Source organism: Rhipicephalus microplus, chromosome 2, assembly GCF_043290135.1.
Source record: "Rhipicephalus microplus isolate Deutch F79 chromosome 2, USDA_Rmic, whole genome shotgun sequence".
In the NCBI taxonomy this organism is placed as follows: Eukaryota; Metazoa; Arthropoda; class Arachnida; order Ixodida; family Ixodidae; genus Rhipicephalus; species Rhipicephalus microplus.
Genome location: NC_134701.1, coordinates 192,770,000 through 192,794,996, shown reverse-complemented (window position 1 = coordinate 192,794,996; position 24,997 = coordinate 192,770,000). Strand labels below are relative to the sequence as shown.

Sequence of the window (24,997 nt, the reverse complement as noted above, 5' to 3'; positions counted from 1 at the left end):
ATCTTGCACGAAAAATGACACCGGGGTGGAAATAAAGGCTGTTTCTGATTGTCGTATTGGTGAATAATAAAGTCTTAAGAATGTCTGAACAGTCAGAAGGCGAATTCTGCAGGAAGTTGGAGAGACCCTCGATTCAAAATGCAACACATTGTTAGCAACTGTTTTAGGGATACTGAGGCATAAGCGCGAAGTTTCTCTTTCCAGTAAAACTAGAGGCCATAACTTGCAAGCTGGAACTTCAGAGGAAAATACACAACCAAAATACAAAATAGCACGAACGTAGATGTAATATATCATTACCAGTGTGTCTCTTCTGATACCTATGCAGTAGTTGCTTAGCCTACGTAATATGCCAATGGCGCGCGCATTTTTTCCTGCGCTGTATTCGATGTGAGGTCGCCTCTTAAGCGATGTATGACAAATTACCCAAGGTATTTACCAGATTCCACCCGTGGCATATCCTCATGATGGTAAGACAGAGAGATGTGCACGGGTATTGGAGCGGGAGAACAAGGATGGCACGTTCACTCGCACTAAGTAGAAAGCAATTGCCGTCAAGCCAGCTCTACAATATCTTAAGGTAAGTCTGCAGCCGTTCATATAAGGTATGAATGTCATCTGCCATTGCAAAAAATGCGATATCATCTGCATAAACATAAGTTGTTATGTCCTGTCTACGCTAAAATATAAATAGCACCGGTGAAAGCACTTAGCCTTGCAGTACTCCCCTTATTAGTGTGTGAGTAGACGATGAAAACCTATCTTTAAAACAATAAAATTTGCTGTATACAAAAAGATTATGAAACCAGGCCACTATATATGATGGAACATCAAGGTATTCTATAATCGATCTATCAAAATATAGTGCTACACGGTATCATACGTTTTAGCAATGTTTAAGGTAACTAAAGCTGCATATTTGTTATTCAGCCGAGCTAATTGAAGCCGACTTTCTAAATCAACGGAGCATCCCAAATTGAACAACCAGACATGAACCCACTATGACAGGAACTTAGAATTGACCTCTCGGTAATAAGTTCATTGATTTGTATATTGATGATTTTCTCAACCAACTTCACTAAATTTATGTCAGTGTGATTGGCCTTATTTACCTACAGCTATTTTTCAGCGCACTTCTGCCTCCACACGTGCTACAGCATGGTCATTATCAGCATCTTCAATTGGAGACAGTACCAAACGCCATAACCATTATCCACTTAACGTTTTCTCCGTTCAAACCACTCCACTGATTGATCTTAGTTCTTCATAAACGACATACTGCTGCAACCATGGAAGGCGAACTGCAGACGAGAGTCAACGTTCCAGTTGTGCTCGTCAACCGAGAGGGCCTCTACGTCATCATCGCGGTGCTCGGTGTTTCCATTCTGGGCTGCGCGGGCGTGCTCACGTACTCGTTCACCAACCACGCCAAGCTGAAGCGGAACGCCGAGGAGGTGCGCAACTACATCGCCTCCAGGGCCAAGGTGGCCGACCAGCTGAGCGGTGGCAAGCAGGTGACGGCTGCCAACGCCACCAACAATCGCGCGGCCTCCGTCAAGGCTGTAATCTCAATGGCAGCAGGTAATGGCCTCGTGGTGGAGCCTGCATTATTAGCGGCCAGGGCCGCTTCCAAAAACCGCAGCGTGAATGGCACGCTTGCCGCAATGGTCAATCAAGAAATACCCGCCTCACATGTGGGACTTCAGGATTTACGGCAGCAGGATGGAGCTAAAGCCACCGACAGCAGCAACATCACAACTGTAATCGCTAGCACTGACACCTTGGATGTCGCCAAGCGTGCCTGAACAAGCCCTCTGTGAGGATGAATGCACGTTTGGCCCGAGTTCACGTCAACGCGTATGCCACCTGCGCCTCGTGTAGAATAAATTGATAACAATGTGCATTTACTTGTTTGTCTATGTAGTTATAGCGAAAACAAGTATGCGGTGCACAACCACGAAGTGCCTAAGTATTTGTACTTGTGGTTTATATGCTTCAATGAAGAAATGAAGCGCACCAATATCTACTTACTAATAAGGAAAGATTACATATTTTCTGCGAATTTATAGTAAAGGAAGTGTAGTTCCTTGACTGTTGCGTACCGTTAACTTTTATCTTTTTTATATTTGAAGTCGGATGAGGTTTTTCTCACACCAACAAGAGCTGATGTATATTTACTCGGTTTTGGAGCGAATTACAGCAAAATAATAAATATTATATATAGTTTGAAAACATTGTACAACATGTATTGGTAACGTTTTGAACTTGCCAGGAAAATGTGAACAAAAATCATGTCGTGGAAAAAGGTTTAGAACCTTTCAGGTTAGTATCTTTCGTTTGGGGGCTATTGCAGTCCTTGTATCTGTTGCAGCTGTAACATTTTGAGGAGGAAGTTCCAGATGCATGCAGAGAACATATGTAGGAGAACCTGCCATGTTTCGACAGATTTCACCTTCATTTAGCAAGGTGAGAGCCTTAGGTGTCTCATAAAAGGAGAAAATTCACCCTTGGGGTCCCGCGTCAATGGCTTCAGTGCGAGTCGTGCAATGAATTATCATTACGCGATGATGTCACGCCTCAGAAACTAAGCGCGAGTTTCGGTTCCAGGGAACACGTGAGCTCGCAGCGGTTGCCCGGCAATCTAAGATCTATTTGATATTTTAATAAAGTGAAGTTAACGTGGATGTTCGCACCTATTGTCTTCCACGAGGTTTTACAAATAAAAAATAATTGAACTATACAGAACTCATCTTTTCTTGATTTTTCCTTTTTATTCCTTACTTAGTGTATTATGAATCGTGCGAAGCTCGGGAAGATTTGTGTTAGGACTTGCCTGCGCTCCCCTTGCGACCTGCTGAGCGATATTATATGTTGGATCATACTCGGTTGTCTCACTGAGTTAGTGTGCCACTATGAATAAGGCAAAGATAAGACATTGAATTTAGTGTGCAGTGAACGGAAATTACAGTATGCCCGGTGAATCAGGTCAACTATGCATTAGACGAAGATGACTAAATCGGGGCGTGCGTGGCTCTGCAGAGTGTTAACACAAAAATTTCCAGTTCCGCGAAAGTCTTCAAGGATCCTCAGTGACAATGGGTGAGCACTACAATTTGGGTTGTACGAGAGCTACAACTTATCTCGCGAATATTCCACGGCATATCACACAGAAACCATACTCGGCTGTGTTCTTGCTCGCCGCCCTGTGTTGCATCCTAATATTTTTTATTTTCACAAAAACAAAGTCTGCGACCCTTCCATTGGCGGTCCTCAACCTCCCGAACCCCTGAACTGCTCACACACCGTCTCTTATGCTATTTGTGACGAGATTACAGCAACGCCGTGTGTGCGTCCATCGCCAGAAATAGTTTGCTATATACGTTATAGTTTTTACGCAATATTCCATTGCACTGCCGGATACCTTAATTGTCAGAAATGCCTCTGATTTTTTTCCCTCGGAGATTAGGTTTTCATTGTTTTTTGGTACCCAATGTGTGAGTGAATGTATCTATTCTAAAAAGTAACCACGTCTCTTTTGCTCATTTTGCCATTACGGCAGACGCATCACGCAGTCTGTAACCGTCTGCGCGAACACTTCTTATCTATTTATTATTATACGTAATATGTCCTAGGGTATTCCTCACTCAGTTTTTACTCATGCATTTAGGCAGAATTAGAGACTTACCTAGCTTCAAATGGTTTGTTTTTCAAGGTTGGTTTTTTTTTCATGACGTTACCCACGTCACCTAACCATCACGCTTCAAACGATCTTTATCTGCTTCGGGCAATGCAAGTGACTAAACTACAATAAAATGTTCTTTATTTATTTACTGTATAGGATACGGGTCCGTATGCTCTACATTCAACTGGCACAATTACTACACCTTAGCTGAATATTATAAATGTGCCTTTTTAATCCCGTCGGACATACACTAATTCTGGTTCGACGCCCTTACGTGCCATTCGCGATACAAGTGCATTAAATACCGTGAGGTATGTTCTCTGTGGCAGCTGCGACAATAATGACGTGGTGTCGCAAAATGGCAACTCGTGAAAAAAATTGCCCGCAGCTTCCCTCGGGGGAACACTGAGGAGGATGCGGACCATATAATTGGTTAACGGGGTGTTAAAGTGCGACTTACTTGGGTCGATGGCTAAATTGGTTAACGTGGTTGTGAAATGGGGTGTTAAATTGCGACTTACTTGGGTCGATGGCTAAATTGGTTAACGTGGTTGTAGGAGGGGGTGTTAAATGAGTGAACACGTACACACGTATGCGAAAGGGCGGCGCTGGTCGAAGGGACGTCGATCATTGTGTTTGTGGATTCGTTGGAATTCATTTCACCGCGACCTTGGACGTCGACGCGCCGTACAAACCAACCGACGAGCGGCAACTGAGCGAGCGAGCGCCGACCTTGAGTATATATACAGCACGACGGCCAATGCACTGTCAGCTGTTGAATGTTCTCGAAGCGCGACGCCACATGCGCGTCCACTGGAGAATCAAGAGAATTGTAGATGTCGAACGCGGTGTGTAGAGGAGGAAGGGTGCACAGATGGTGGAGGAGTGAAGCGCGCGCGGTGTGTAGAGGAGGAAGGGATGCACAGATGGTGGAAGAGTGGGCGACGGCGCGTCGGCGCATGCGCGCGCGTCAGCTGTCGAATGTTCGAGAAGCGGTGCGGACGGCGCACTACAAGGCGCGAGTATAAGATGCTCCGCATCTAAAAAGGCAGTCGTAATCAAGTAAAGAGGGGCAATGTCGGTAGTACCGCATCTCATTGAAAATCATGTGGCGTGAACAGAAAGTCCGCGGTTCTAGCAGTGAAAGTAGTGTGAAAGCATTCTCTGACCCTTTAGTTGAAGTGGCTCCGAAGACTTCTTTATTCAAATAAGTATATAAACATGTTTGGACTGTGCCGTGACCATTACAGCACTGTACTAAAAATGACAAACGGCATGTTTTCCAGCTATAAAAGAAGATCTTTTTCATCTACGTCTGTTTTATTTTAACGTATCTGCCTTGTAAATTTTAGTGTAGTAGACAGAGATCTTGAGATGCTGTTTTCAACAATTCGAGATAATACAAATCAGCATCCAATAATGCGTAATGGTAGCGTAGCTAAAATATAAATTTTAGCTTCCAGTCGAGACTCACTTCAAAGTATATATATATATATATATATATATATATATATATATATATATATATATATATATATATATATATATATATATATATATATATATATATATATATATATTCACTTGCAAATAAAAAAGTCAGTGAAAGATGGGGGGGGGGGGGTGCTTTAACACAACGCCTACCTGGTAGAGAAATAATACTCTTTACTCCAATATTCAGAGATCAGGAGGATATGAAGAATATTTTTGAGCAATGTCAGTCTTAAAACAAAACTGCGATGAAGCAGCAACATTATAAATATGCAAAATGATCGAGCTCCTTTCGTACTGACGTGTGTGGGAACTAACGTTTTTAAAGGTACAACATTCGCAAAAAATTATTTTCTCTGACATCGGAGAAAACAGTATGCGCGCTGAGCGCATCTTTCCGCGAGTGGATCAGCGCCGATTCGCCGGCTTCGTCCTCAGGAAATCTTGGCGGAACCGCCCCAGAGGACGCGACGTGCGGCTCGCAAAAGCTTGAAGTTTGGCTTGTCACACTCGCACTTGTGGTAGTCGTAGAACACGTCGTCTAAGAGAACGCACGACTTGGCCAGCTTGGTGACCTCCTTCAGCTGATGTTCGACGATATCGTGAGACAAAACAAAACAGAATTGTGTTAGCTGTACACAGGTACTGAGAAGCGATAAAATGAACAACTGTACCTTGTAAACAGAAGATGGAAGGAGTAAGGACGTGTTACAAGTGCACTAATTGCGCACTAACAAGTTCGAGGTGATTTTCGTCCCCGCTGGTTCCTTTATGTTTATGTTTCAACGAGCACAGAGCAGTTGAAACAAGTAATTGCCCCTATTCTTGCCTTAGGTTCGTCACCTGTTGCTTTCATTACGATGTTTTTAACAAAATAAGTTAGCCCTCGATCAATCCTTTTTAATTTATTATTTCATAGCGAGGATCTGATTCAGGCTGACTTGATGTATTAAGTAGTATTTGGGGGCTTATAGGTCAGTTTTCAACTCGGAATAAGCTTCGTGACGCGAGCTGGCAAAAGAAAGAGTGCTCCACGCTCGCCGGCTGCGAACGGCGCTGGCTAACACTCCCAGGATCACAGAAAGATAGAGCCCCTGATAAAGTAGATGAGCAATAGATCGTTCTTGTAGCGCCCTTGTTTGAGCATAGGACGCATCATTCAAAGGTTGCAGGCTTCGTTCCTACCAGTAGAAAATTGATTTTTCATACACCTTACTTCTTTTTCATTTATGTTATTGTCTCAATAATGACAGTATGAATAAAATAAACATATTTACAAAAAATATAGGAAGAAATAGAGGCAGCTGCAACCAAGATGGCGGGACAGCAACAACACGAGTGCGTTCGCGTTCGTTGTCTTCATTGTCTGTCTTGTGGCTTCGTGTTCCCTATGCCGTGTAACATTATATTTGCCATACTGCAGTGAGAACATAAAGGTAATGTCTCAAGTTCCTTACGCTCTGAACCACTTTGCACCCTTAAGAGAGTTTCAAGCAAGCAAAACACCATTTTGTTGACCCAGATGCAACCAGTTTGTGAATGCAAAAGATAATTTGCATTGGCGAACTGTCTTTAAGGTGTGTTGTTCTAGCCAAAACACTTTTTAGGAGTTAAGAGCGTTTCGGGTCATCGAAACACCCATGACCCATGCAATAATGAGGAAAATGACAGATGGTACTCACTGATTAGGATTTCATTGTATCTTACGGTGAGTTCAGATAAAAATTGCGTTTTTTTTTCAGGGCTATCTACAGTGACGCCGTTATTGAGGCCTATTATCTTATAGTACAGTGTTCATATATAAAAACAGATATGTTTTCATCGGCACTGAACAGAAGCTGAAGATACTATGGCTATATATACCAGAATATCACCCTAAAGCTATGTAGCGAGACTGCTCCGTCCATGCGGTATATTAGACTACGCTGGTATGTGTACGCAGTTTGCGAAATTTCTGGAGCCCTCCACTACGGCGTCTATCGTAATCATATGTTTGTTTTGGGATGCTAAACCTTACATATCTTATCATCATTGTGTACGCAGTTTGGCGTGTGCATACCTATTCTATGCAGATGTCATCTGTAAATGCATGTTTCTTGACTGGTAAATTTTATTTTTAACGTTTTTTCACAGATAAGGATGTTTAGTTCATTGGAAACATCTTTCGTATGGGTGTTTAAATACGTGAAAACACCTCTTTTCTAGGAAGTAAGGGTGTTACTTATATACAAGGTAAAACTCTTCAAGGGTGTAAGCTGGTCTACTGTGCATCGTAACCAACTCACGATGACGGTCATTATATTCGATGGCGTCAGACGCAAACGTAAAAAGGCAGCAAAGCCGTAACTGGCCTCCAATGTGTAGAAATGTGTTTCTTTTATTTATTTGGGCAAAGCCAAACATCGAAAGTGACGAGCTCTTTTATATAGCAATGTTTTTGAGCTATAGAAGATATTATAATCAACGCAGCCTTAATGAATGTTTCAATGGTTTGTATCTTTCTTAGATTGCAATTTAAAAAGACTCTGCCTCATCTTTTGAAGTAATCGCTGAAAATATTCACTGCGTGAACTTAGTATCGCACGAATCAACTACCACAAATTATAGTCCGGGAAGTATAAGCGGTGTAACAGAGATTTCTCGCAGGTTTCAAGGGCTTTCTCGCTGATTTTGCCCTAGCGAGGCCACTGAAAAGTATGCCGGGATTACAAGTCAGGAAGAAGAGGCCGTCTTCTGCCAGTACGTTTCCTAACCTTGAACATTTTCTTTCGTTTTGTTTTTCTTCGAACGTGCACTTTTCCGTGTGATAGCGTTCGTGCGTGCGTGCGGGAATGGGGCGGCATAAACGATACTAAAATCGACCAATGGCCGTGAACCCTGAGTTTAAGGCGTGATGATTTCACTTCATTCAAAAAGATTATTTGAGAGGAGAGGAAACGAATTCCAGCTTATTTTAAAATTTGTGGTAAATTCCAGGTCACGTGCTGGGACGTAGATGCAGGGCTTTGTCCGGTTGCCGCACTATTCTGTCTAGATCCTTATGCACTATTTAGACACGTACGGTGCTGCGGTGTTATTTAACAGCATGCAGTATTCATTCGTACTTTTCTTGGCTCTGCAATGCTCTTTTTTACCGTTTTTAAGTTATATCACAAAGTGAGAAGTAGCCCACCAATGAGGTGGGAATGTGAAAATAATAGCATCAAAGGAAACTGATTATGCACATCACTGCATTTTTTTTTTGGTAACACTCACTTTTTCACTGAACTCTTTGTCCCTCTCGAAAACAACCAAGTCGTTCGTGTACATTCTGGTGAAATACGATGGGTCTCCAGTAACCTTCTTGCTGTCGTTGCGATCGAACTGCGAAATCAAAGACACCCAATAGTTGCGCACAATAACACACACAATTCATGCAGTTTATATGAACACACACAGTAAGAAAAAAAAAAGAAAACCAAGTGCTTTGGTGTTATTCTGACACTACACGGTGGTACCTTACGATCACGTTCTGTATCAGTGGCTCAGTTAACAAGCAGCACACTGCTTTTCTTTCCAAGCACTTGCAGTAAACCACTTACTTCCGGCTGGCCGAATGTTCAGTGTTGTCTTTTCAATATACAACTGGCAGGAAGCTAATTGTTTTGCTTTAACTTGCAATATATGTTGAAAACACAAGTTTATAGCATGATTGTACTTAAAGTAAGGGTCAGTGAACTGCCAGAACTATAAGCGAAAGTTAACCTAATGAGCTTAATAATAGAGGCAGGCGCTTGTTTTAGAAGCACTGATGATCTTTACGGCATATATCTAGCCTGGAAGACTACGCATTTCTTCATATATGGCTCCACAAAACGGCGCCACCAAACACCGTAAAACCAAGGTACACACTACAACACACAAACTTCGACGTTCGATTGAATCTGTCAGGCAACAAAGTCATAGATTAAGGCCACCTCGAATTTTTGTATGTTGCAACATTGCGAAGATTGGGACATGGTAACAAACATCATAGACGTGCTTGGTATATTATTGTCCTGAATCTTTGAAGTCCAATAGTTTTTGTTTTCTGGCCTCCAATTGCCGAGTCAATCAGTCGGAGGCCGGGCAAGCTTTTCACGAGTTTAGGTTTCGCAGAGGGACTGTTTTAGTTAAGCGCAGACCGACACATACACCAGTGATGGCTTTGTCCGGAGCACTATGCAATTTGTCAATCTTTCAGTAAATCCGTAAAACGAGAATTATTTTACAGTACCCCAGATTTGTTTTGGCACCACCAAGAGAATAAACCTAATGCTAGGGACAGAAACATCGAAAGAGGCGCATTGAAAGAGCGGTTACGCCCTTGAAAGGCCCTTCACAAGGTTACACAAGGAACTTTATTTATATGTGGCAAAACTAATAATCTGCGGCGGTGCGAAACCATGATGCGAGGAGACGAGCATGAAATCTTTACAGTTCACACTGTGTAGCCTTAGCAAGCCATATTCCTTCCCCACACTCTTCAAGACACAAACGGAGGATCACATGACTCATATGCTTAAGTACGTCATGCAAACACAATGTCACGATTGCCTGGCATTCCTGAACACTAGCCCGAGCCTCCTAGACACTAGCGGTGTGGCGGCACCGTTTATTTATTTATTTATTTATTTATTTATTTATTTATTTATTTATTTATTCACTTATTTCAACAGACTGCATGGCTATTCGCGGGAGTGAAATTAGAATACCGATATTGCTCATGTTCTGTAAGACTGTCAGCATGGTCGTGCAACCATGGGAGAACGCCGCACCGGCTTGCACTCATTAACAACCCAATTTTCCCGGTTAACCGCCAAACAGATGTGGCGGAGCTCAGTTTCCCACAGCTAAAATAAGCAGTATAGCCGTGCTTTTGCGTACCACATAACATGGGCGTTAACTGTGGTTTAGGCTACCTGTGTAACAATGATAGTGCAGTGTTCGCAATAACGAGCCATGTAAGGTTCCTTGGTTTCATACATCACAGTAGCTGAGCCTCCTCACTCCTACAGCATCATCGCCAAGGTCGCTGCTGCTTTGGAAGGCCACGGCAGCCAGACTCAGGTCAATACAGTGCCATGCACTCATTGCCAGTTTGTTGCTGCCGACGGAAGTGATCGCCTTAGAGTACTTGCTCACGGCTGCCTCCTGTATAAACGAAGTAAATGCAGTGATGTCACTGTAAGAAAATGGAGAAAGATTCACTGGTTGCTTGCTTGGTTTGAGTGGTCGGACGTCGCCAAAGTGACCGAAGCTGTGAGAGACACCATGGTGGAGAGCTCTCGATAATTTCGACCATGATTTCTTTAAATTTTTTTTTACTATTCATAAAATATTATTTTACCATACACTGATATCACACAGTACACGGGCCTCCAATGTTTTGCCTGTCTGTAACGTAAACAATGTCTGTAACGCAAATTTGTGGCATCAACTGTCACGAGGAGTTCATTTGAAAAAAAAAATGTGAAATAAAAAGTTAACATACGTTGCTGCGACCGTAATGTGACAGCTATCACGCTATTCGTCTATAGAAGTCACAGAATGCATAAACGCAAAGAACAACAAAATGTAACTGTTTTATATCTCCGACACTTTGTCCCAGAAGTGGACAACCGACAGTGGGGTGAAAAAAAAACTTAAACATGGAACCTCAAGCTTTCCGTGTTGGCTCACAATTACCTGTCACTTCCATTTTTAAGGTTATATTGCTGAAATAAATTGAAAAAACACTAAATAGATTCAGTTTTCATGGATACAGAGACACATTATGCTTGTTTAACTCGCAGTTGGTTGTTACGTTTAGTAAACAGACGTTGTAGAGACATATTTGTTTCAAGGAGGGAAGGAGACAAACTTACAATGTCCCGTTTGGATTGAATTGGTGATGCCTGGTAGGGACCTTGTGAAAGTGGCTTATAGACTCGGAGGGAAGCCATGTGAGCTTGGCTGATTGAGGAAAAGATTTTCATAGGGAGAATTCAGGAACTCTTTAAACAGAGTTGTTTCTGGAGTAGAAAAAAAAGCTAAGTGGCATCGTCATCGGCCGCTTTCAAGTGGTACTCACCTTATGTGCAGAATGCAAAAATTGTACGGTCCTTTCCATGGGTTCAGCAAGTGCTAGTGTTTTAGTCGGTAATATGCCCTTAGTATAAAAGATAGCAACAGTGGTACGTGGGTGGCAAAGGCTGGCGGTGACGAAGGCAACACGAAAAAGGCATGACTCTCTCACGCATGCAAATGTGTTAAATGACAACGTACAAACTAAAGTACGCATGACTATCTCATTCGCGTGTGCTGCGCGTTGTGTCAATGAGCTATATGTGCAAAATGATGGCTTCATTGCAAATGCCACAGAGGAAACATGGACGCAAACGTGGGACGGCGTTGATTAGCCATATCACGTTCGCAGAAGTTGGCTCGGTATAGTCTTCGCTTCACTGCCTAGAAGAATCGTCTGAGAGTGCAGCTTAGAGCAGTTCACTGAAACGATGAATTAGTGAACCTTCTTTCGAGCACATCGACAAATTTTCAGAATAGATTTTTGATGGAATAAAAAAAAAACATGAGAAACTGGCTCTGCAAGAACGGTTGCGGGTCAGAGCTACATTTCCTGAAGTTTTGCATGGTAACACGGATGGGTCGTTTAATTGTCGCAAAGGCGCCCAGTTCTTCTCGTTTGAGTACCCGGGTCACTCAGTTTTGGTGGAACAATAACGAGCGCAGCGTTTGGTTCAAGGTTATTCTAGTCTTGTAAATAACGGAAGCTTTGAACATGCTATGCCTAAAACGCTAACGTACCTTATCTGGTCACTGGTGGGCTCGTCAAAGACTACGTGTATAAGGTAGCCGTTCTTGTCAGCGAGTACTCGAAGGTCCTATAACAAGAAAGTTGCAAGGTCTAGTAAGAGTCCTACATGTAAAGCTTTGAACAGGAAGCGTCGCTGGAGCCAAAGTTTCAACGGGTGCACTTGTCTGCTGCTTTGGACAAGCCAGCTTCAAGGCGGCATGCCGCTGGTCTGAAGAATACAAGACCAATTGTAGACGCATTGGCTCCAGCGACAATGTTTTTTAAAGGGTTTTTCACCTTTTAAAGTCATTTATCCTGCTATAAAAATGTCTCGTGGTGTGTAAAACAACTAGTGCTCTAAATATATTCATACCATCAGTGAACGTAATTCATTTTTGTTGTCTGCCATGAAAACAAGTTGTTGATTCAGAGATATTCAGAAATTTCTTATATGACAATAAGAGCTGGGCTTCTATGAAGGTTTGTTTAATTATCTGGTTTTTGGACAGCTCACACAAGTAACATCTGAATAACTGCCGTTGCAGTTTTAGTCACAGGTGATTAACGAGAGGCTCTATATTGCTTAAAGACACGCTAGATTTGCCCAACTAATGCAATGTGTGGCTCTGCTAAGTTGGATGGCATGGATTCTTTGGTCAGCTGCCGTGAGCTTTCAAAACAGGTTATTGTAGACTTTATCATTCTTTGTCTTTCTTTCTTTCTTTCTTTCTTTCTTTCTTTCTTTCTTTCTTTCTTTCTTTCTTTCTTTCTTTCTTTCTTTCTTTCTTTCTTTCTTTCTTTCTTTCTTTCTTTCTTTCTTTTTTCTTTCTTTCTTTCTTTTTTTCTTCATATCTTTCTTTTTTTTCTCTTTTTCTTCATTTCTTTCTTTCTTTCTTTTATTCTTTCTCTCTTTCTTCATTTCTTTCTTTCTTTCTTTCGTTTTGCAGAAAGAGGAGCAAGAGCTAAAGGCCATGTGGCCTGACAGGGGCTCTTACTCCTTTGGATTCGGCATGCATACAAATGGTTTTGATGCATGTAAAATAACAAGACATCACATGCAAATAGAGAAAATACAGTTTCACATGATACAAAATACCTCTAGACAACAAAAAAGTTTAAAAACACTTTATGAAACATACAATAAAACACTTTATGTAAAATAAAAAAATCATGCCAACACTTCACGAAACAAAACATATCTTGCAAAACACTTCATGAAAAAAACACACATCATTCAAACAATTCAAGAATATGTACCCCAATGCAATGATGAAGATTGAAACTGGAATAATAAAAACAGTGAAAAAGACATGTATAAATGAAGTAGAAATTTGTCATTGAAAAGTTATCGTAGAATGTAAGAGAAAGTTCTTTGCATATCGTTCAAAACGGGGTGCGTAAAACTCTAGGTCGTTCCTCACAATGTTTATTAGCCGGGGTATTTGATATTGCAGGTTCTGGCGTCCGTAGTTTGTTCGCGTGAGTGGTGGCATTGTTGTTAGGTGGCGTAACTGATGCCGTGGAGATGAAATCAGTATACTACTAATATGGAGTCTCAGCTTTTTTTATGAGCACAAGTAATCTATAATAGTAAATTTGACTTGCTTTTATGAGTAAATGTTTATTAAAAAGATTGTGTGTGGGTAAGTCTCGCGGCCTACCATGATAGTTTTCGAAACTTATTACCTTTTTTTTGCAGTTAAAATATTTTGTCGTAATTTTTTTTTCCATTTGTGGTTCCCTGACCAATGCACAATAACTAAGTTTTGAGTAAAAAAAAGGGCATAGTACATTGCTTTTTTTTAGTGGTAGTGGTATAAGACTACTAATTTTATATATAGAGCGTGCTACTTTGCTAAGGTCACTGCTGAGCTTATTTACATGATTGTCCTAAGAGAAGTTTTCTTGAAACCATACAGCCAAAAGGTTTTGCGTTGCAACTCATTCTCTCTGTTTTCCTTTGAATAAAACAGTAATATTATGAGGCATTGGTTCATTTATTGGCTTAAATAATATATATTTAGTTTTCGTAACATTTATTTTAAGTTTGTTTAAGTTCAGCCTTCAGACAATAGATATAAATAATCATTGATTTCTTTTTCAATCTGTTTTAGGGATGTACTTGAAAATAAAAGATTAGTGTCATCCGCATACATAACTATATTCGATGTAGGTGAAATGCTTGGGAGGTCATTAATGTATATGTTAAATATTACCAGGCCTAGTATAGATCCATGCGGTACACCAGTTTGTGTTTTAGGATGTAGACAGGTCGCCCAATTTAGAGAAACATACTGTAAACGATCCGTTAAATGGCTTCACTCAAGTGACATCTCATTCTTCATACCGTGAGGAGCTTGAGCCAGGTGGGATTGCTCTGCGTGTAGCGAATGTCGACGCCATGGAACACATCCGAGCGCACCTTGACGAAGCTGGTGCTGATGTCGTCAGTGGTCATGGAATTTACGTCATCGTAGCGGAACGAAAGCAGCTTCTTCAGGGCGCCTCTCTTGGAAGCCTTAGTGAATGCGTCGTACTGCTCTTCCGCTGAGAAAAAGGAACAATAACTTTTTTGAGGGGGTTGAGTCTTTGTTAAGGACAACCGAATAAGTTCAAAAGGCAAGCCACTCGGTGTCTCTGCCACGAACAGCGCTGCCTAGCACTACCTGGTATATCACACAAAGAATTACTTTACCGATTTGACGTGTAAACGCCATCAGTCATAGCTTATTCCGAGGAGAATGCGAGTAGTTAGGGAGTCTTGAATTTGGATCCCGCCACCCGCATTTAACCTTCTTCGTGCACGATAATTCGTCCTAATTTATGCCTGTTACTACGCTGCAGTTGAAGGCAAGAAATAATATCTGCAGTGCTTTTCCATAGCCCAACTGTCATTGGAATATTTTGTTCTATTGAGAGTGGTGGCTGTCATGTTCACTTTTAAAAGAATGAAAAACCGGACCTTTTTCTTGTAACATAAGTATTGTTGAGCGGTAAAATATCGTTAAAGAGGTAATGTCGCTAGCGCCAACGTTGGGGCAAGTGGACTCGCCTTTCTCGTCCTTCTGCATAAATATGACAACTACGCTTGCCGAAACATTACCATCAGCAACAGCGACATTACCTACTAAACAAATGTACATCACATCAAGCCTCTGTCTTCGGACGGACGTCTGTCTCGTTTGGAAGGTCTCGTTCACCTGCGGTACATATCTTGAACGCACGAGGATTACGATAAAATTATCGAAAAACCAAGAAAAAGCACATATAACTCAATAAAGCTTGTTGTTGGGCTAGTTGATTATTCATCATATTGTGAGATATCACACTAAAACTCACACTAACACTCACACAACCACCCCAGTAAGACACACGAGGCTCAGCGCTTGTGGCGTGTGTGTTACTCGGATGGAGGTGTGAGTTCTTGTGTGAGTGTTTGCATGAGTGAAGGTTGCACTAAATATCTTACAATATGAGGCATATATACATTTTTGATCCTCTATTGAAATCAAGTCGTGCAGCGCCAGCAGTGATTTGAACCAAATATTCAACACTATTTTCAATAGGGAATACTTTCTGAACAAATAAATATGGCTGAGCCACGTTTTACTTCCCCCGTGTTTATCTGGTTGTAAGAGCAACGACAGAACTACTGTTTTTCTCACGAGCACTTCCAGACAAGCACTTCCGTTTTTTTTTGAATAAAACTTGCATGACATTGATGGTCCTGGTTCAAATTAAGAGTCATGGTGCATACATAGGATATCGAAAAACTGGCTTACTTAAAATAAGAACCAATTGATTGTCCTGGTAGTTATTAAAATTGACTTGATGAGTTAGTGAAAAGAGCCAATAATTTTATTATGAACAGCAAGAATCACTGTGACATCTGATGGAGCAGATGTGAACCTTGCGTGTCACGATACATGAGCTCTGAGATCCGCTTCCGAAGTGTGACCAAACATGTGCATGGCTCTTAAGGTTCGTATAGGAGGTGGGACTAAACGCGATGTTAACCCAAGAAATACACACGACACATGGAATGCTATTTTGGGAGCGTTCTATCAAGAATGGCAGAGGGATCGAACAAAAGAACGAGAGGGAGCCACGTAGGAATGGTCACGGCTATACTGGCGGTCAAGACACGCGAATAGTCACGAAATGTGTACAGAACAAGTGGAGGCCCATTATATCAATAAAATGGATACAAAACGGTCTCGAGATGACGTGGACTAAATTGAAACGTACGTGATTGAGCCCGAAGAATCGAAATAGCCTGTTTTAAGCGTGGTTTATCCCGATCCTACGCAAAAAGATCACCACAGAACGAGTCACTAAATTCCGATGCTACCTAGCGTACTCTTCAGACATTTTACAAAAATAAATTGGTTATGTCATTTCCGCTCTGGAATCTCATGCTTTTAAATAAAGTGCCTGTGAGTTATGTTGAGTTGCCTTCATTGCATGTTTGTTCATGCGTTGAAAACGATTTTGAACTTGATCAGTTCGCCTGTTGGCTGTTCGTTCTCTCTCATGCGTTTGTTCTATCTCCCATCTGTTCTAGATAGAACGCTTATGAAATAGCTTCCTTTAATTCCAACGTGTCGGCGCCACTGCGGGGAAATTAAGGAAGGAGTAGGGTTGCCGCCAATACCTTTTTGTTTTCGTAATGAAATGATTGGTGGAGGAAAACTCACTTCCCTTAAGTGGGTTGACGTCGCCCTTGAAGGGGTCAATTACGGCCGAAAGGAAGATGATGTAGGAGCACATATCTACAGGATACTGGTACACGTGTTGTCCATCCAGCGAACACATCAAAGGAGGATCCTCTTTGGCGGCTGCAGAAGTACCACGCGTCACGCATTGAGCATGATTTAGAGTCAATATCGGTGAAAACACTTACGCTAGAATTGTTGGAGAGACAATACTACAGCCATTTTTGGCTGGAATTTCATCTCATGAACGATGGCGAGCCTAAACACTGACCAGCGGCTACAAGGCGTGGTGGCTAAAAACACAATCTGGTACTCTAAGCCTCACTGGAAATCCTCAAAAGCTGTTTTTTACGGGCAAAATTTGTAGCAAGGGTAAAGCAATGAATTCAAAAGCAACAAATAGAATGTATATAAGCTTGAAGCACTAGGATTCATTTTGGCGTAACCTCACGTAATGCTGGCGTAAGCAGTAAGGCCACTGCCGGGACTGAAGCGGTTTTTGTGCTGCCTGTTGCTCCATCGTGATGTAAGTGATGAAAGCACAACACGCCCAAGGATATCGACCATGGAAAGTGCAGGGTAGGTACAAAGTTAGGAACCGAAGGGCCTGTACAAGAGTGTTGCTACGTGTTGATAAGTGAATGACCACTTTCAGCCGAGATAGCGTGGGCTAGAGCGTGACCGCGCCTTTTCGGTAAAAGTGCGCAGTTTCTGCCCGTGCAATGCAGCCCTCTACCGGCCCTCCTGTCAATTCTCGCCTTTGATGATCAGCTGCGGATCATTACTTGGGGCCAGGTGGCGATAGAAGCATGTGAATTCCCGCGAAGAGATGATTATCAACCGGCGTATGCAACAAAAACTTCTTAATTCTTTCGCAAGCGCTGACGGATGCAATCGCATTGAAATTTTCCCACAAAATTAGTCTCGCACGGAACCAATGAAGGCAATACTTGTCATAGTTAAGCTTTCTGACCAAACTTGGTCATGTTAGAACATTAGTGTTTCGGCTCTCATTTTGTAAGCATTTTTACTGTACTTTCTTGCGATAAAGCTACCTTGGACTTATATTTCTCTACGTGATTAGCGAAATAAAAAGCTTCATCGAATTAAAGAATGGTGCCGTCTCATGTCACAAAAAAGGTCAACAAATTGAGCAGAAAATTTTGGGGTGGTCTCGTCACGTTTTTCATTTTTTTGGCTTGTGAACGAAAAAGGTAATTCATTCATTCATTCATTCATTCATTCATTCATTCATTCATTCATTCATTCATTCATTCATTCATTCATTCATGTTCCTTCGCCTGACGGAACCAGCCGGTGTTTCTAATATCTGGTGTACAAATGCCCGTGTGCGGCTTTCACAAGCTTCGTACGCCCATACAACATGTGACACGACAGGAGATATTATTTATTTGAACCTTATAGATAACATGACGGCGACGGCAAAAATTAGCCTCTAGTGTCCCCATATTTTATATTGCAATTGAGAGAAAAAGACTAGCCTGCTAATGATTAGCTGAAAATGGTGATTGATTTAGCTATGCGAAAGGTATGTGCGTGTTGGTTTCTATATAAGCGATGGACACAGTATGTCACTTCCCCATTTAATTTCTGGAGCGAAATTGTCACGTAGCAACCGACTTGTAACGAAGTCATATCTGACAGCGTCAACTCTGAAATGACTCCGCATGAACTAGCGGCTGCTGATATTTCGTTCAGATGCACATCGGTAGTTAAGTAGACCTGGTTTTGTTACCTGTATAATTTTGATTGATATCACTATTCCCAAATAAAGTTTTTTCATTCCAAAAATAAAGTTTTTTCAATAATTGATCCATACTCCTCAGAAGTCATTCGAGTGCACTTTTTCATGTTTTGAAGACTTATGTCTAGTTATTTAGCAGCAGCTGAAGAATATTTTGTTAAGAGTGAGGATAAAGTGATGTTGAGCACAGGTACAGATATAACAGTGATGCTCATCTGAAAGCGCATCGTGGTACGCAGGTAAAGACAACAAATTGCAAATGTACATTTACTCACCCACCCAGGGTGGCCTGTTACCTATATTAGTGAGAAAAAGAAACAATGGCCATACGCAGATGTACAATTCATCAGTGAAGGACAGATGCAATCTATAGATTTCATTTAGGGACACTCTTGAACTGAATTCAGTCAGTAATATTTGTAATTCATTACAAATATTTGGGAAATATGACTGCCGCTTCCCCCTCCCCCTAACACAAACCACACACACACACAGCCCCACCACAGTGGTCTAGTGGTTAAGGTACTCAGGTCCAGGCAAGAGTACTGAACGCCCAATAACTTGACAATAAGGTTCACTTTTGCACGGCTCCAATAACGCGAGAAAATATGTCACGAAAGGCCTACATACATTCCTTGGGAGAAACTGTGCTGGTGGTAATAGCTGAGGATAGAGAAAAGAAAGCATATTTTGTGTCACTATCATGCCGCATAATAATGAAACTGTTACGGGTGCGTATAAATGATAAGAAATGGAGAACTCTACTACCGTGGACGTTGGCTGGATCTGAAAGGAAAAAAGTGCAACAGTTACTAGAGATGACTGGTCAGTAATGTTCTTTTTCTTCATCTGACCTTCATAAAGAGACATTTTCAAAGATCCTCTTACGCTCAGCTGCTATGTTTTGCAAAGGCGGTTCCTTCACATTGTCGTCTTTGGCATCGACACGTGCGCCGGGGTGCTATTATAAATACATATTGCACATTCCGAGAGCAAAGCCGAATAAATGTCGACAGAGAGGCGTGCAAAATCCAATATATAAACGCCTATTTTTGAAATTTTTTAGCAGTTGAACATGTTTTTAGAATTTCGTAAATAACTGAGTCAATCAATCAATTACACACTGAAAGACGAAGAAAGTGCTTAACAGCGCAAACGACAGGAGGGGATAGAAGAGACGAGAACAGAGCACTGGACTAACAACCTTGTCAATTACGCACTGATTGGCCTATCTTGGCTGATGCTATTGAACTAAGGGCCATCGCAAAATCAATGCCCCATAAATGGAAGGCTGCCTATGGAAAAAAGGAAATATTATTTGAAGTTGTGTGAAATGCTGAAGTAACTAAATACTACAAGAGGCAACTCGGACAATTTTCACCTGCTCTAACCAAATTCACCAGTCCTGCAAGAGGACCTTTAGTAAATATATGAATGCAGTGAGTTTGGTGCAGTACTACATAGCACAACTACTACAAAAAATGAATGTTAACTTTGTTGAGTAGCTTAATTTGGTAATAGCTACCTCTTCCCATTGGTAGATGAAGAAAATAAAAAACTTTTTTTCAGCACGAATTGAAAACAACGAGGCGAAGCATACTTGAAGCTATGAGTATATCAAGATTCATCCCAAGGAATCACGTGGTATGCTTCCCAGATATTGTAATACTGGTAGTCAAGAACAAACCACATATGAAGCATCCAGATGTTCAAGTTATGGAAACAATAAGACATCTGTGTACATGTATGCTTTTAAGGAGAGTGGAAACGAGGTAGTATGCGGCTTCAGACAAGTTGTATTGTTTGTGCCAGGAACTTCTTCGTACCTCAACAGGAGCATGAGTCCACGAAGAACCTTATAGACGAAGTCTTATGGCGAAAATTGATTTTGGCATTGGAGTGAAAGATATACGAAGCCGGGGCTTCGACACACTCGTGTTGCTTCGCAAGTGCACTACGGAAGCTCGCGGCTGATTTCGGTTCTGCTCGCTCGCATCAGAAAGGCGTTTCCGAAATATTCACGTGAAATTGTGAATGAAAAAACCGGTTATTCAGATGGTTCAGTGTACATTTTGATATCATGTTATGAGGATGTTTTTCTTGGAGAAAGAAACAGGCAGTGCCCTGGCAGCCACATGCTGACCCACTACGTCATGGACGTCATGTTTATTCTGGCGAACGGGTTTGCATCAAAGGTGGTGCTGCTTAAGTATCGGAAAGAAAAGGAAGGCATTGTGGGAAAGTGAGCGATAACTGCATTACAGCTACGTCATCTGTGGCAAATGATAATTATCAGGAAAGCTAAGTGTTCTTTTTCGGCGTGGTCGCAGGTATGCTGTTTGACTCTGTAGCTTCCACAGTGCCGTCGAGAAACGTTACCGAGTATAAAAATACTTTTTAATCATAGGAGAGGTCTGCTTTAAAGGAGAAAACAATAATATTACAGGGTATTCAAGGTAGATGAAAATACGTGGCTGGCAATAGTACTCAACAAATGTTCCCAGCTAGAGCCTTGCATTGTTTGTTTAGCTGTCGTATACGATAACCAAAAAAAAAAAAACAGCTGCGGAGCCCGTGGCACCTCACATGATATGAACCTTGTTGGAGAAGAGGTCATGTGTCATTCTGTTTCGACGACTATAAGAAAAAAAAGAGAGAAATGAGAAATGCTTTGTATGTTGGTGTGGTGACTAATACGACCACCCGTATTGAATGTTTGAAGCAACTCACCTCTATTCTTTATGAAAGCCAGGAAGAATGCGTATGCGAACACAGCGATGATTATCAATGTGACCACGCACAGGCTGCAGTACTGCATGGCTGTCAAGTTATGCTCCCTGAAAAGATGAGGCAATCAGATGCCAAAGAGCTGCTGCCAGAAAAAAATCAGTTGGCTGGCAAAGTTTTTATTCATCGAATACATTGCTTTAAAATTACCCGTCACGCACCACCTTCATGCCTACGTGATAACTGTGGCAGAGTATTGACGTGCACGGAAGCGATAAGCGTGAAAATGAATTGCATTCCTTGAATATTGTTACTAATTTAAGACTGAGTGTAGTAAGAAATTGCGCTGCTTAGCTCGATGACAAGGACCAGCACCTTTTATAATTTTTTAAATGCCTGGGTGAAGGCTCTCTTCAGGTCGTCAAGCGCGCGCTCAGCTCGACGCTGCCGCATGGCGACGCTGCGCTAGTAGACTACAGGAAGCTGGCACTGAAGATCCGCGCATTGTGGGAAGCTCGCGAATTCATGTTTTCATGGGAGTAACTTGTATTAGTGCTTGTCCTCTCTTCCTTTCTGTTTGTTCGTGCGCTTGAACTGACAGTTCTACCAGGCATATACAACTAGCCCAACTTTTGATTCTGTTGTATTAGTGCTCCTCGCCGGCTTTTATGGTACAGGTAGGGGGGGCTAAAAAGTTACACCAACACAGCGGCGCGCTGCTTTCACCGGGCTCTGAGCGTGGTGGGAACAAAAAGATGTATCGTCTGTGTTACAGGTACGCGCCGCCGTGATAGTCTAGTGGCTAAAATACTCGGTTGCTGACCCGCTGATCACGGGATCGAATCCCGGCTGCGTCGACTGCATTTTCGATGGAGGCGAAAATGCTGTAGGTCCGCGTGCTGAGATTTGGGTGCACGTTAAAGAAACCCAGGTGGTCGAAATTTCCGGAGCCCTCCACTACGGCGTCTCTCATAATCATATGGTGGTTTTAGGACGTTAAACACCACATATCATCATCACCATCTTGTATACAGGCATAACTCTGTTTTACAGCAAAAGTTTTTATGAGATTACAACCAGGGTCACGCGCAGTTGTCCGCCGCCGCCGCCGATGCCGCCATCGGTGTCCGTAACCAAATCGCGCGAAAAAAAAAAAAAAACCTAGCACCAAATACACAGCAGGGTCCACTATTCTACCACTGAGCTACGCAGGTGCTTGTGACTTGTGGGCAAACATGCCTTAGGCAAGCTTGATGTCGGGAAAGCAATCGCGTTAATATGACTTATAAAGCGTTTTAAACCAGCGAAAGAAAACCCAGTCGTCGCACAATGCGAATGGCGTAACGAGTGGGTCGTCCAATGCTCCAACCCATTACAAAAGCTTGTTCTTGTTCCCCTATTAACTGGGGCGCAGAGCCACTTCGGCCATAATTCCTCATCGTCGTCAGCCACTGCATGAACAATTAGCACGAAATTCTTTGCAAGTGTTTAGTGGATACCACACTTCTCAGAAGTATGACAAAAAATAACACAGTGAATGCCGGCCTACTACCCAAAAGTTTATCATTAATGCCCTAGCGGGTATCAAGCAAGTGTGCTTGCAGTAGTTACCCAGAGTGTTTCGAAAAGGTTCTGAAAGTCCGCTCTTTTAGCTTTCGCTACGACTGTGCTGCGCTTTCTGCGCAAGCCTGGTGTTTATTCTTGTCACCCAGGCTACAACCACTTAGCAATAAATATGAAACAAAAAACAACGTAGATACAGCGTGATTACGTTTCTCTCTATGCACGCTGTACGTATAGGCCGCGTGGGCCTACACTAGAGATGCCAGCGCTGTGATCGTTTCGACGTCACAGATAGATACGTGCGCTCGCCTTGCTTGCAGCGTCCCACATGGCTGCACTTGCATCGGCCCCTATGGCTGCACCGGTTCTTAGTCGCAATTTGACTATGCGAATTAGACACGAGAGTGCCACCGCGGGCATCGATTCGTAGTTTGCTTGCCCATATTATCAGGTATTATAGCTTCTTTAAGCGCTGAGCTTCAAAACAAAGCGAAGCACACACGGTGTCCTCAGCAAAAGCGCAGGAAATGCGGTGTTCTAGCGCAGACAACACAACCCGGAATCCTATGAGTGACGTCATCTTGTAGGTGGCGCCACGGTATGTCCTCGAGTCCAATTCCGTGCTACCGCTTTGATACATGTCCAGAAATCTTGCACATTTCCCATTTAGCACTTTTTGAAGCTTCACTGCAGTACACCAGCCTAAATGAATTGGATGTGTTATGAAAACGCTATATCTCCTTACACCAGCCGAGCTTCAAAAGAGTTTCAAGGAGTTTCAAGTAAAATCAAATTTAGAGGGTTGTCCTTGAATAACATGTACAGAAACTAAGCTATTTTGCTCGTTAGTTTTAGAGTTACAGCGGTGTCTCGTAACGAGCATGTGGTGAAGCTACACTCCAGGAGATCTCCAAAAGAGGTGCGATGCTACTACATCAACGCTATTTGGAGTCAGAGTGGCTTGAAAGTGTAATAAAATGTGGAGCACTGAAGAGAGGTAAAGTTGAGGTGGGTCAAAAGGTGGATTGTTTCATTTCATTTCATTTATTGACACTGTCAGCCCTTTGCGGGCTTATCACAGGAGTGGAGTTGACTCATATAAAACAGAAACGTGCATAAGAGAAACATAAGAAAAAGAACCTTCACTACTGGAACATATCATTTCAGAGTACATACAACAAATATATCATAATGGCTAAGCATATAGTTTAAACAGAGAAGTTAGTGAAAAATAAGAAAAGAGAGCACCACTGCCGAAATATACATCATATTTTGCGCATAATAAAACACATAATGGATATCATAGCCTAGTTACAAAGCACGTAATTAAGACATATTCACAATCTTACCACATGGTATCAGAGTGCACTATAGGTTTTATTGCTTCTAATTAGGGTTTAGACTAGTGCATAGAAGGTGGGTGTACTAGGTGCTACTACATAAATGCTACTATTACAGGCTATACGCGACTTTCTCTACCTCCATGAGTAATTATAAGCTACGCCGACAATGGTATAAGATGAAAGAAGATTGCAAGTGTTTTGCGATGGCACATGCTTCGCAGACACCTGGTCACGTGTATAAATGACGTGACGTGAATCTTGCAATGGTCCATTGGTGGTTCCCAAGAATATCGACATGGATACCGGTGCTTTTCCTACTGCCTCGGCCACCATTGCGCAACAACCCTTTCATTTCTGCTTGAGCCACACCATCTGCCGCCTTCGCAAGCTTTCGCTCGCAACATAGGCAATACCATGCATGGAGTGATGATATATCTATTAAGGCTTTATATGGAACATCACGGTGACGGCTAAAGTGCGCTTCGAGTGTTCATATCATGACTGTCGCAATACACCTAAATAAAGGGTACTATGCTTACCGTTTGTCAGCATCATCATTATCCATGTTGAGTCTGGACAGGCCGGAAGGCATTGAAGTCCTCACCACCATGGATGGCATCACCGAGAGTTCACCCATCTTAGTAGCTTGTGCGGCACGCCTCTACTTTGCGCATCACCACTACCAGCCTGCAGTATGTGAATGGATGTAAGCGGTGACTACGCATTTTGTTATTGTTGGAAGCTCCGCCAAGACAGAAACGAAAGTGAACCGAGAAACTCTAGGAGAATGAGTGCTGTGTGAATAGCGAGGTGACTGAGATAAGCTTTAGTTTTCTCCGAAAAAAAAAAACAAACAAACATGCAGTGCTCTGCCATGTTTATATCAGACGCAATGAG

General features: G+C 42.2%; 1 protein-coding gene across 1 annotated transcript; it reads right to left on the bottom strand.

The window, feature by feature from the left end:
- Positions 1 to 5,507: 5,507 nt before the first annotated feature.
- Positions 5,508 to 24,781, bottom strand: LOC142793161 (uncharacterized). The gene is made up of 9 exons (XM_075885754.1): positions 24,640 to 24,781; positions 21,198 to 21,304; positions 16,685 to 16,825; positions 14,335 to 14,534; positions 11,999 to 12,075; positions 11,059 to 11,146; positions 10,178 to 10,345; positions 8,429 to 8,536; positions 5,508 to 5,757 (listed from the first exon to the last, which is right to left on the bottom strand). The coding sequence occupies exons 1-9, from the start codon at positions 24,735 to 24,737 to the stop codon at positions 5,608 to 5,610; spliced, it is 1,137 nt and encodes a 378-aa protein (XP_075741869.1). The 5' UTR covers positions 24,738 to 24,781; the 3' UTR covers positions 5,508 to 5,607.
- Positions 24,782 to 24,997: the final 216 nt, after the last annotated feature.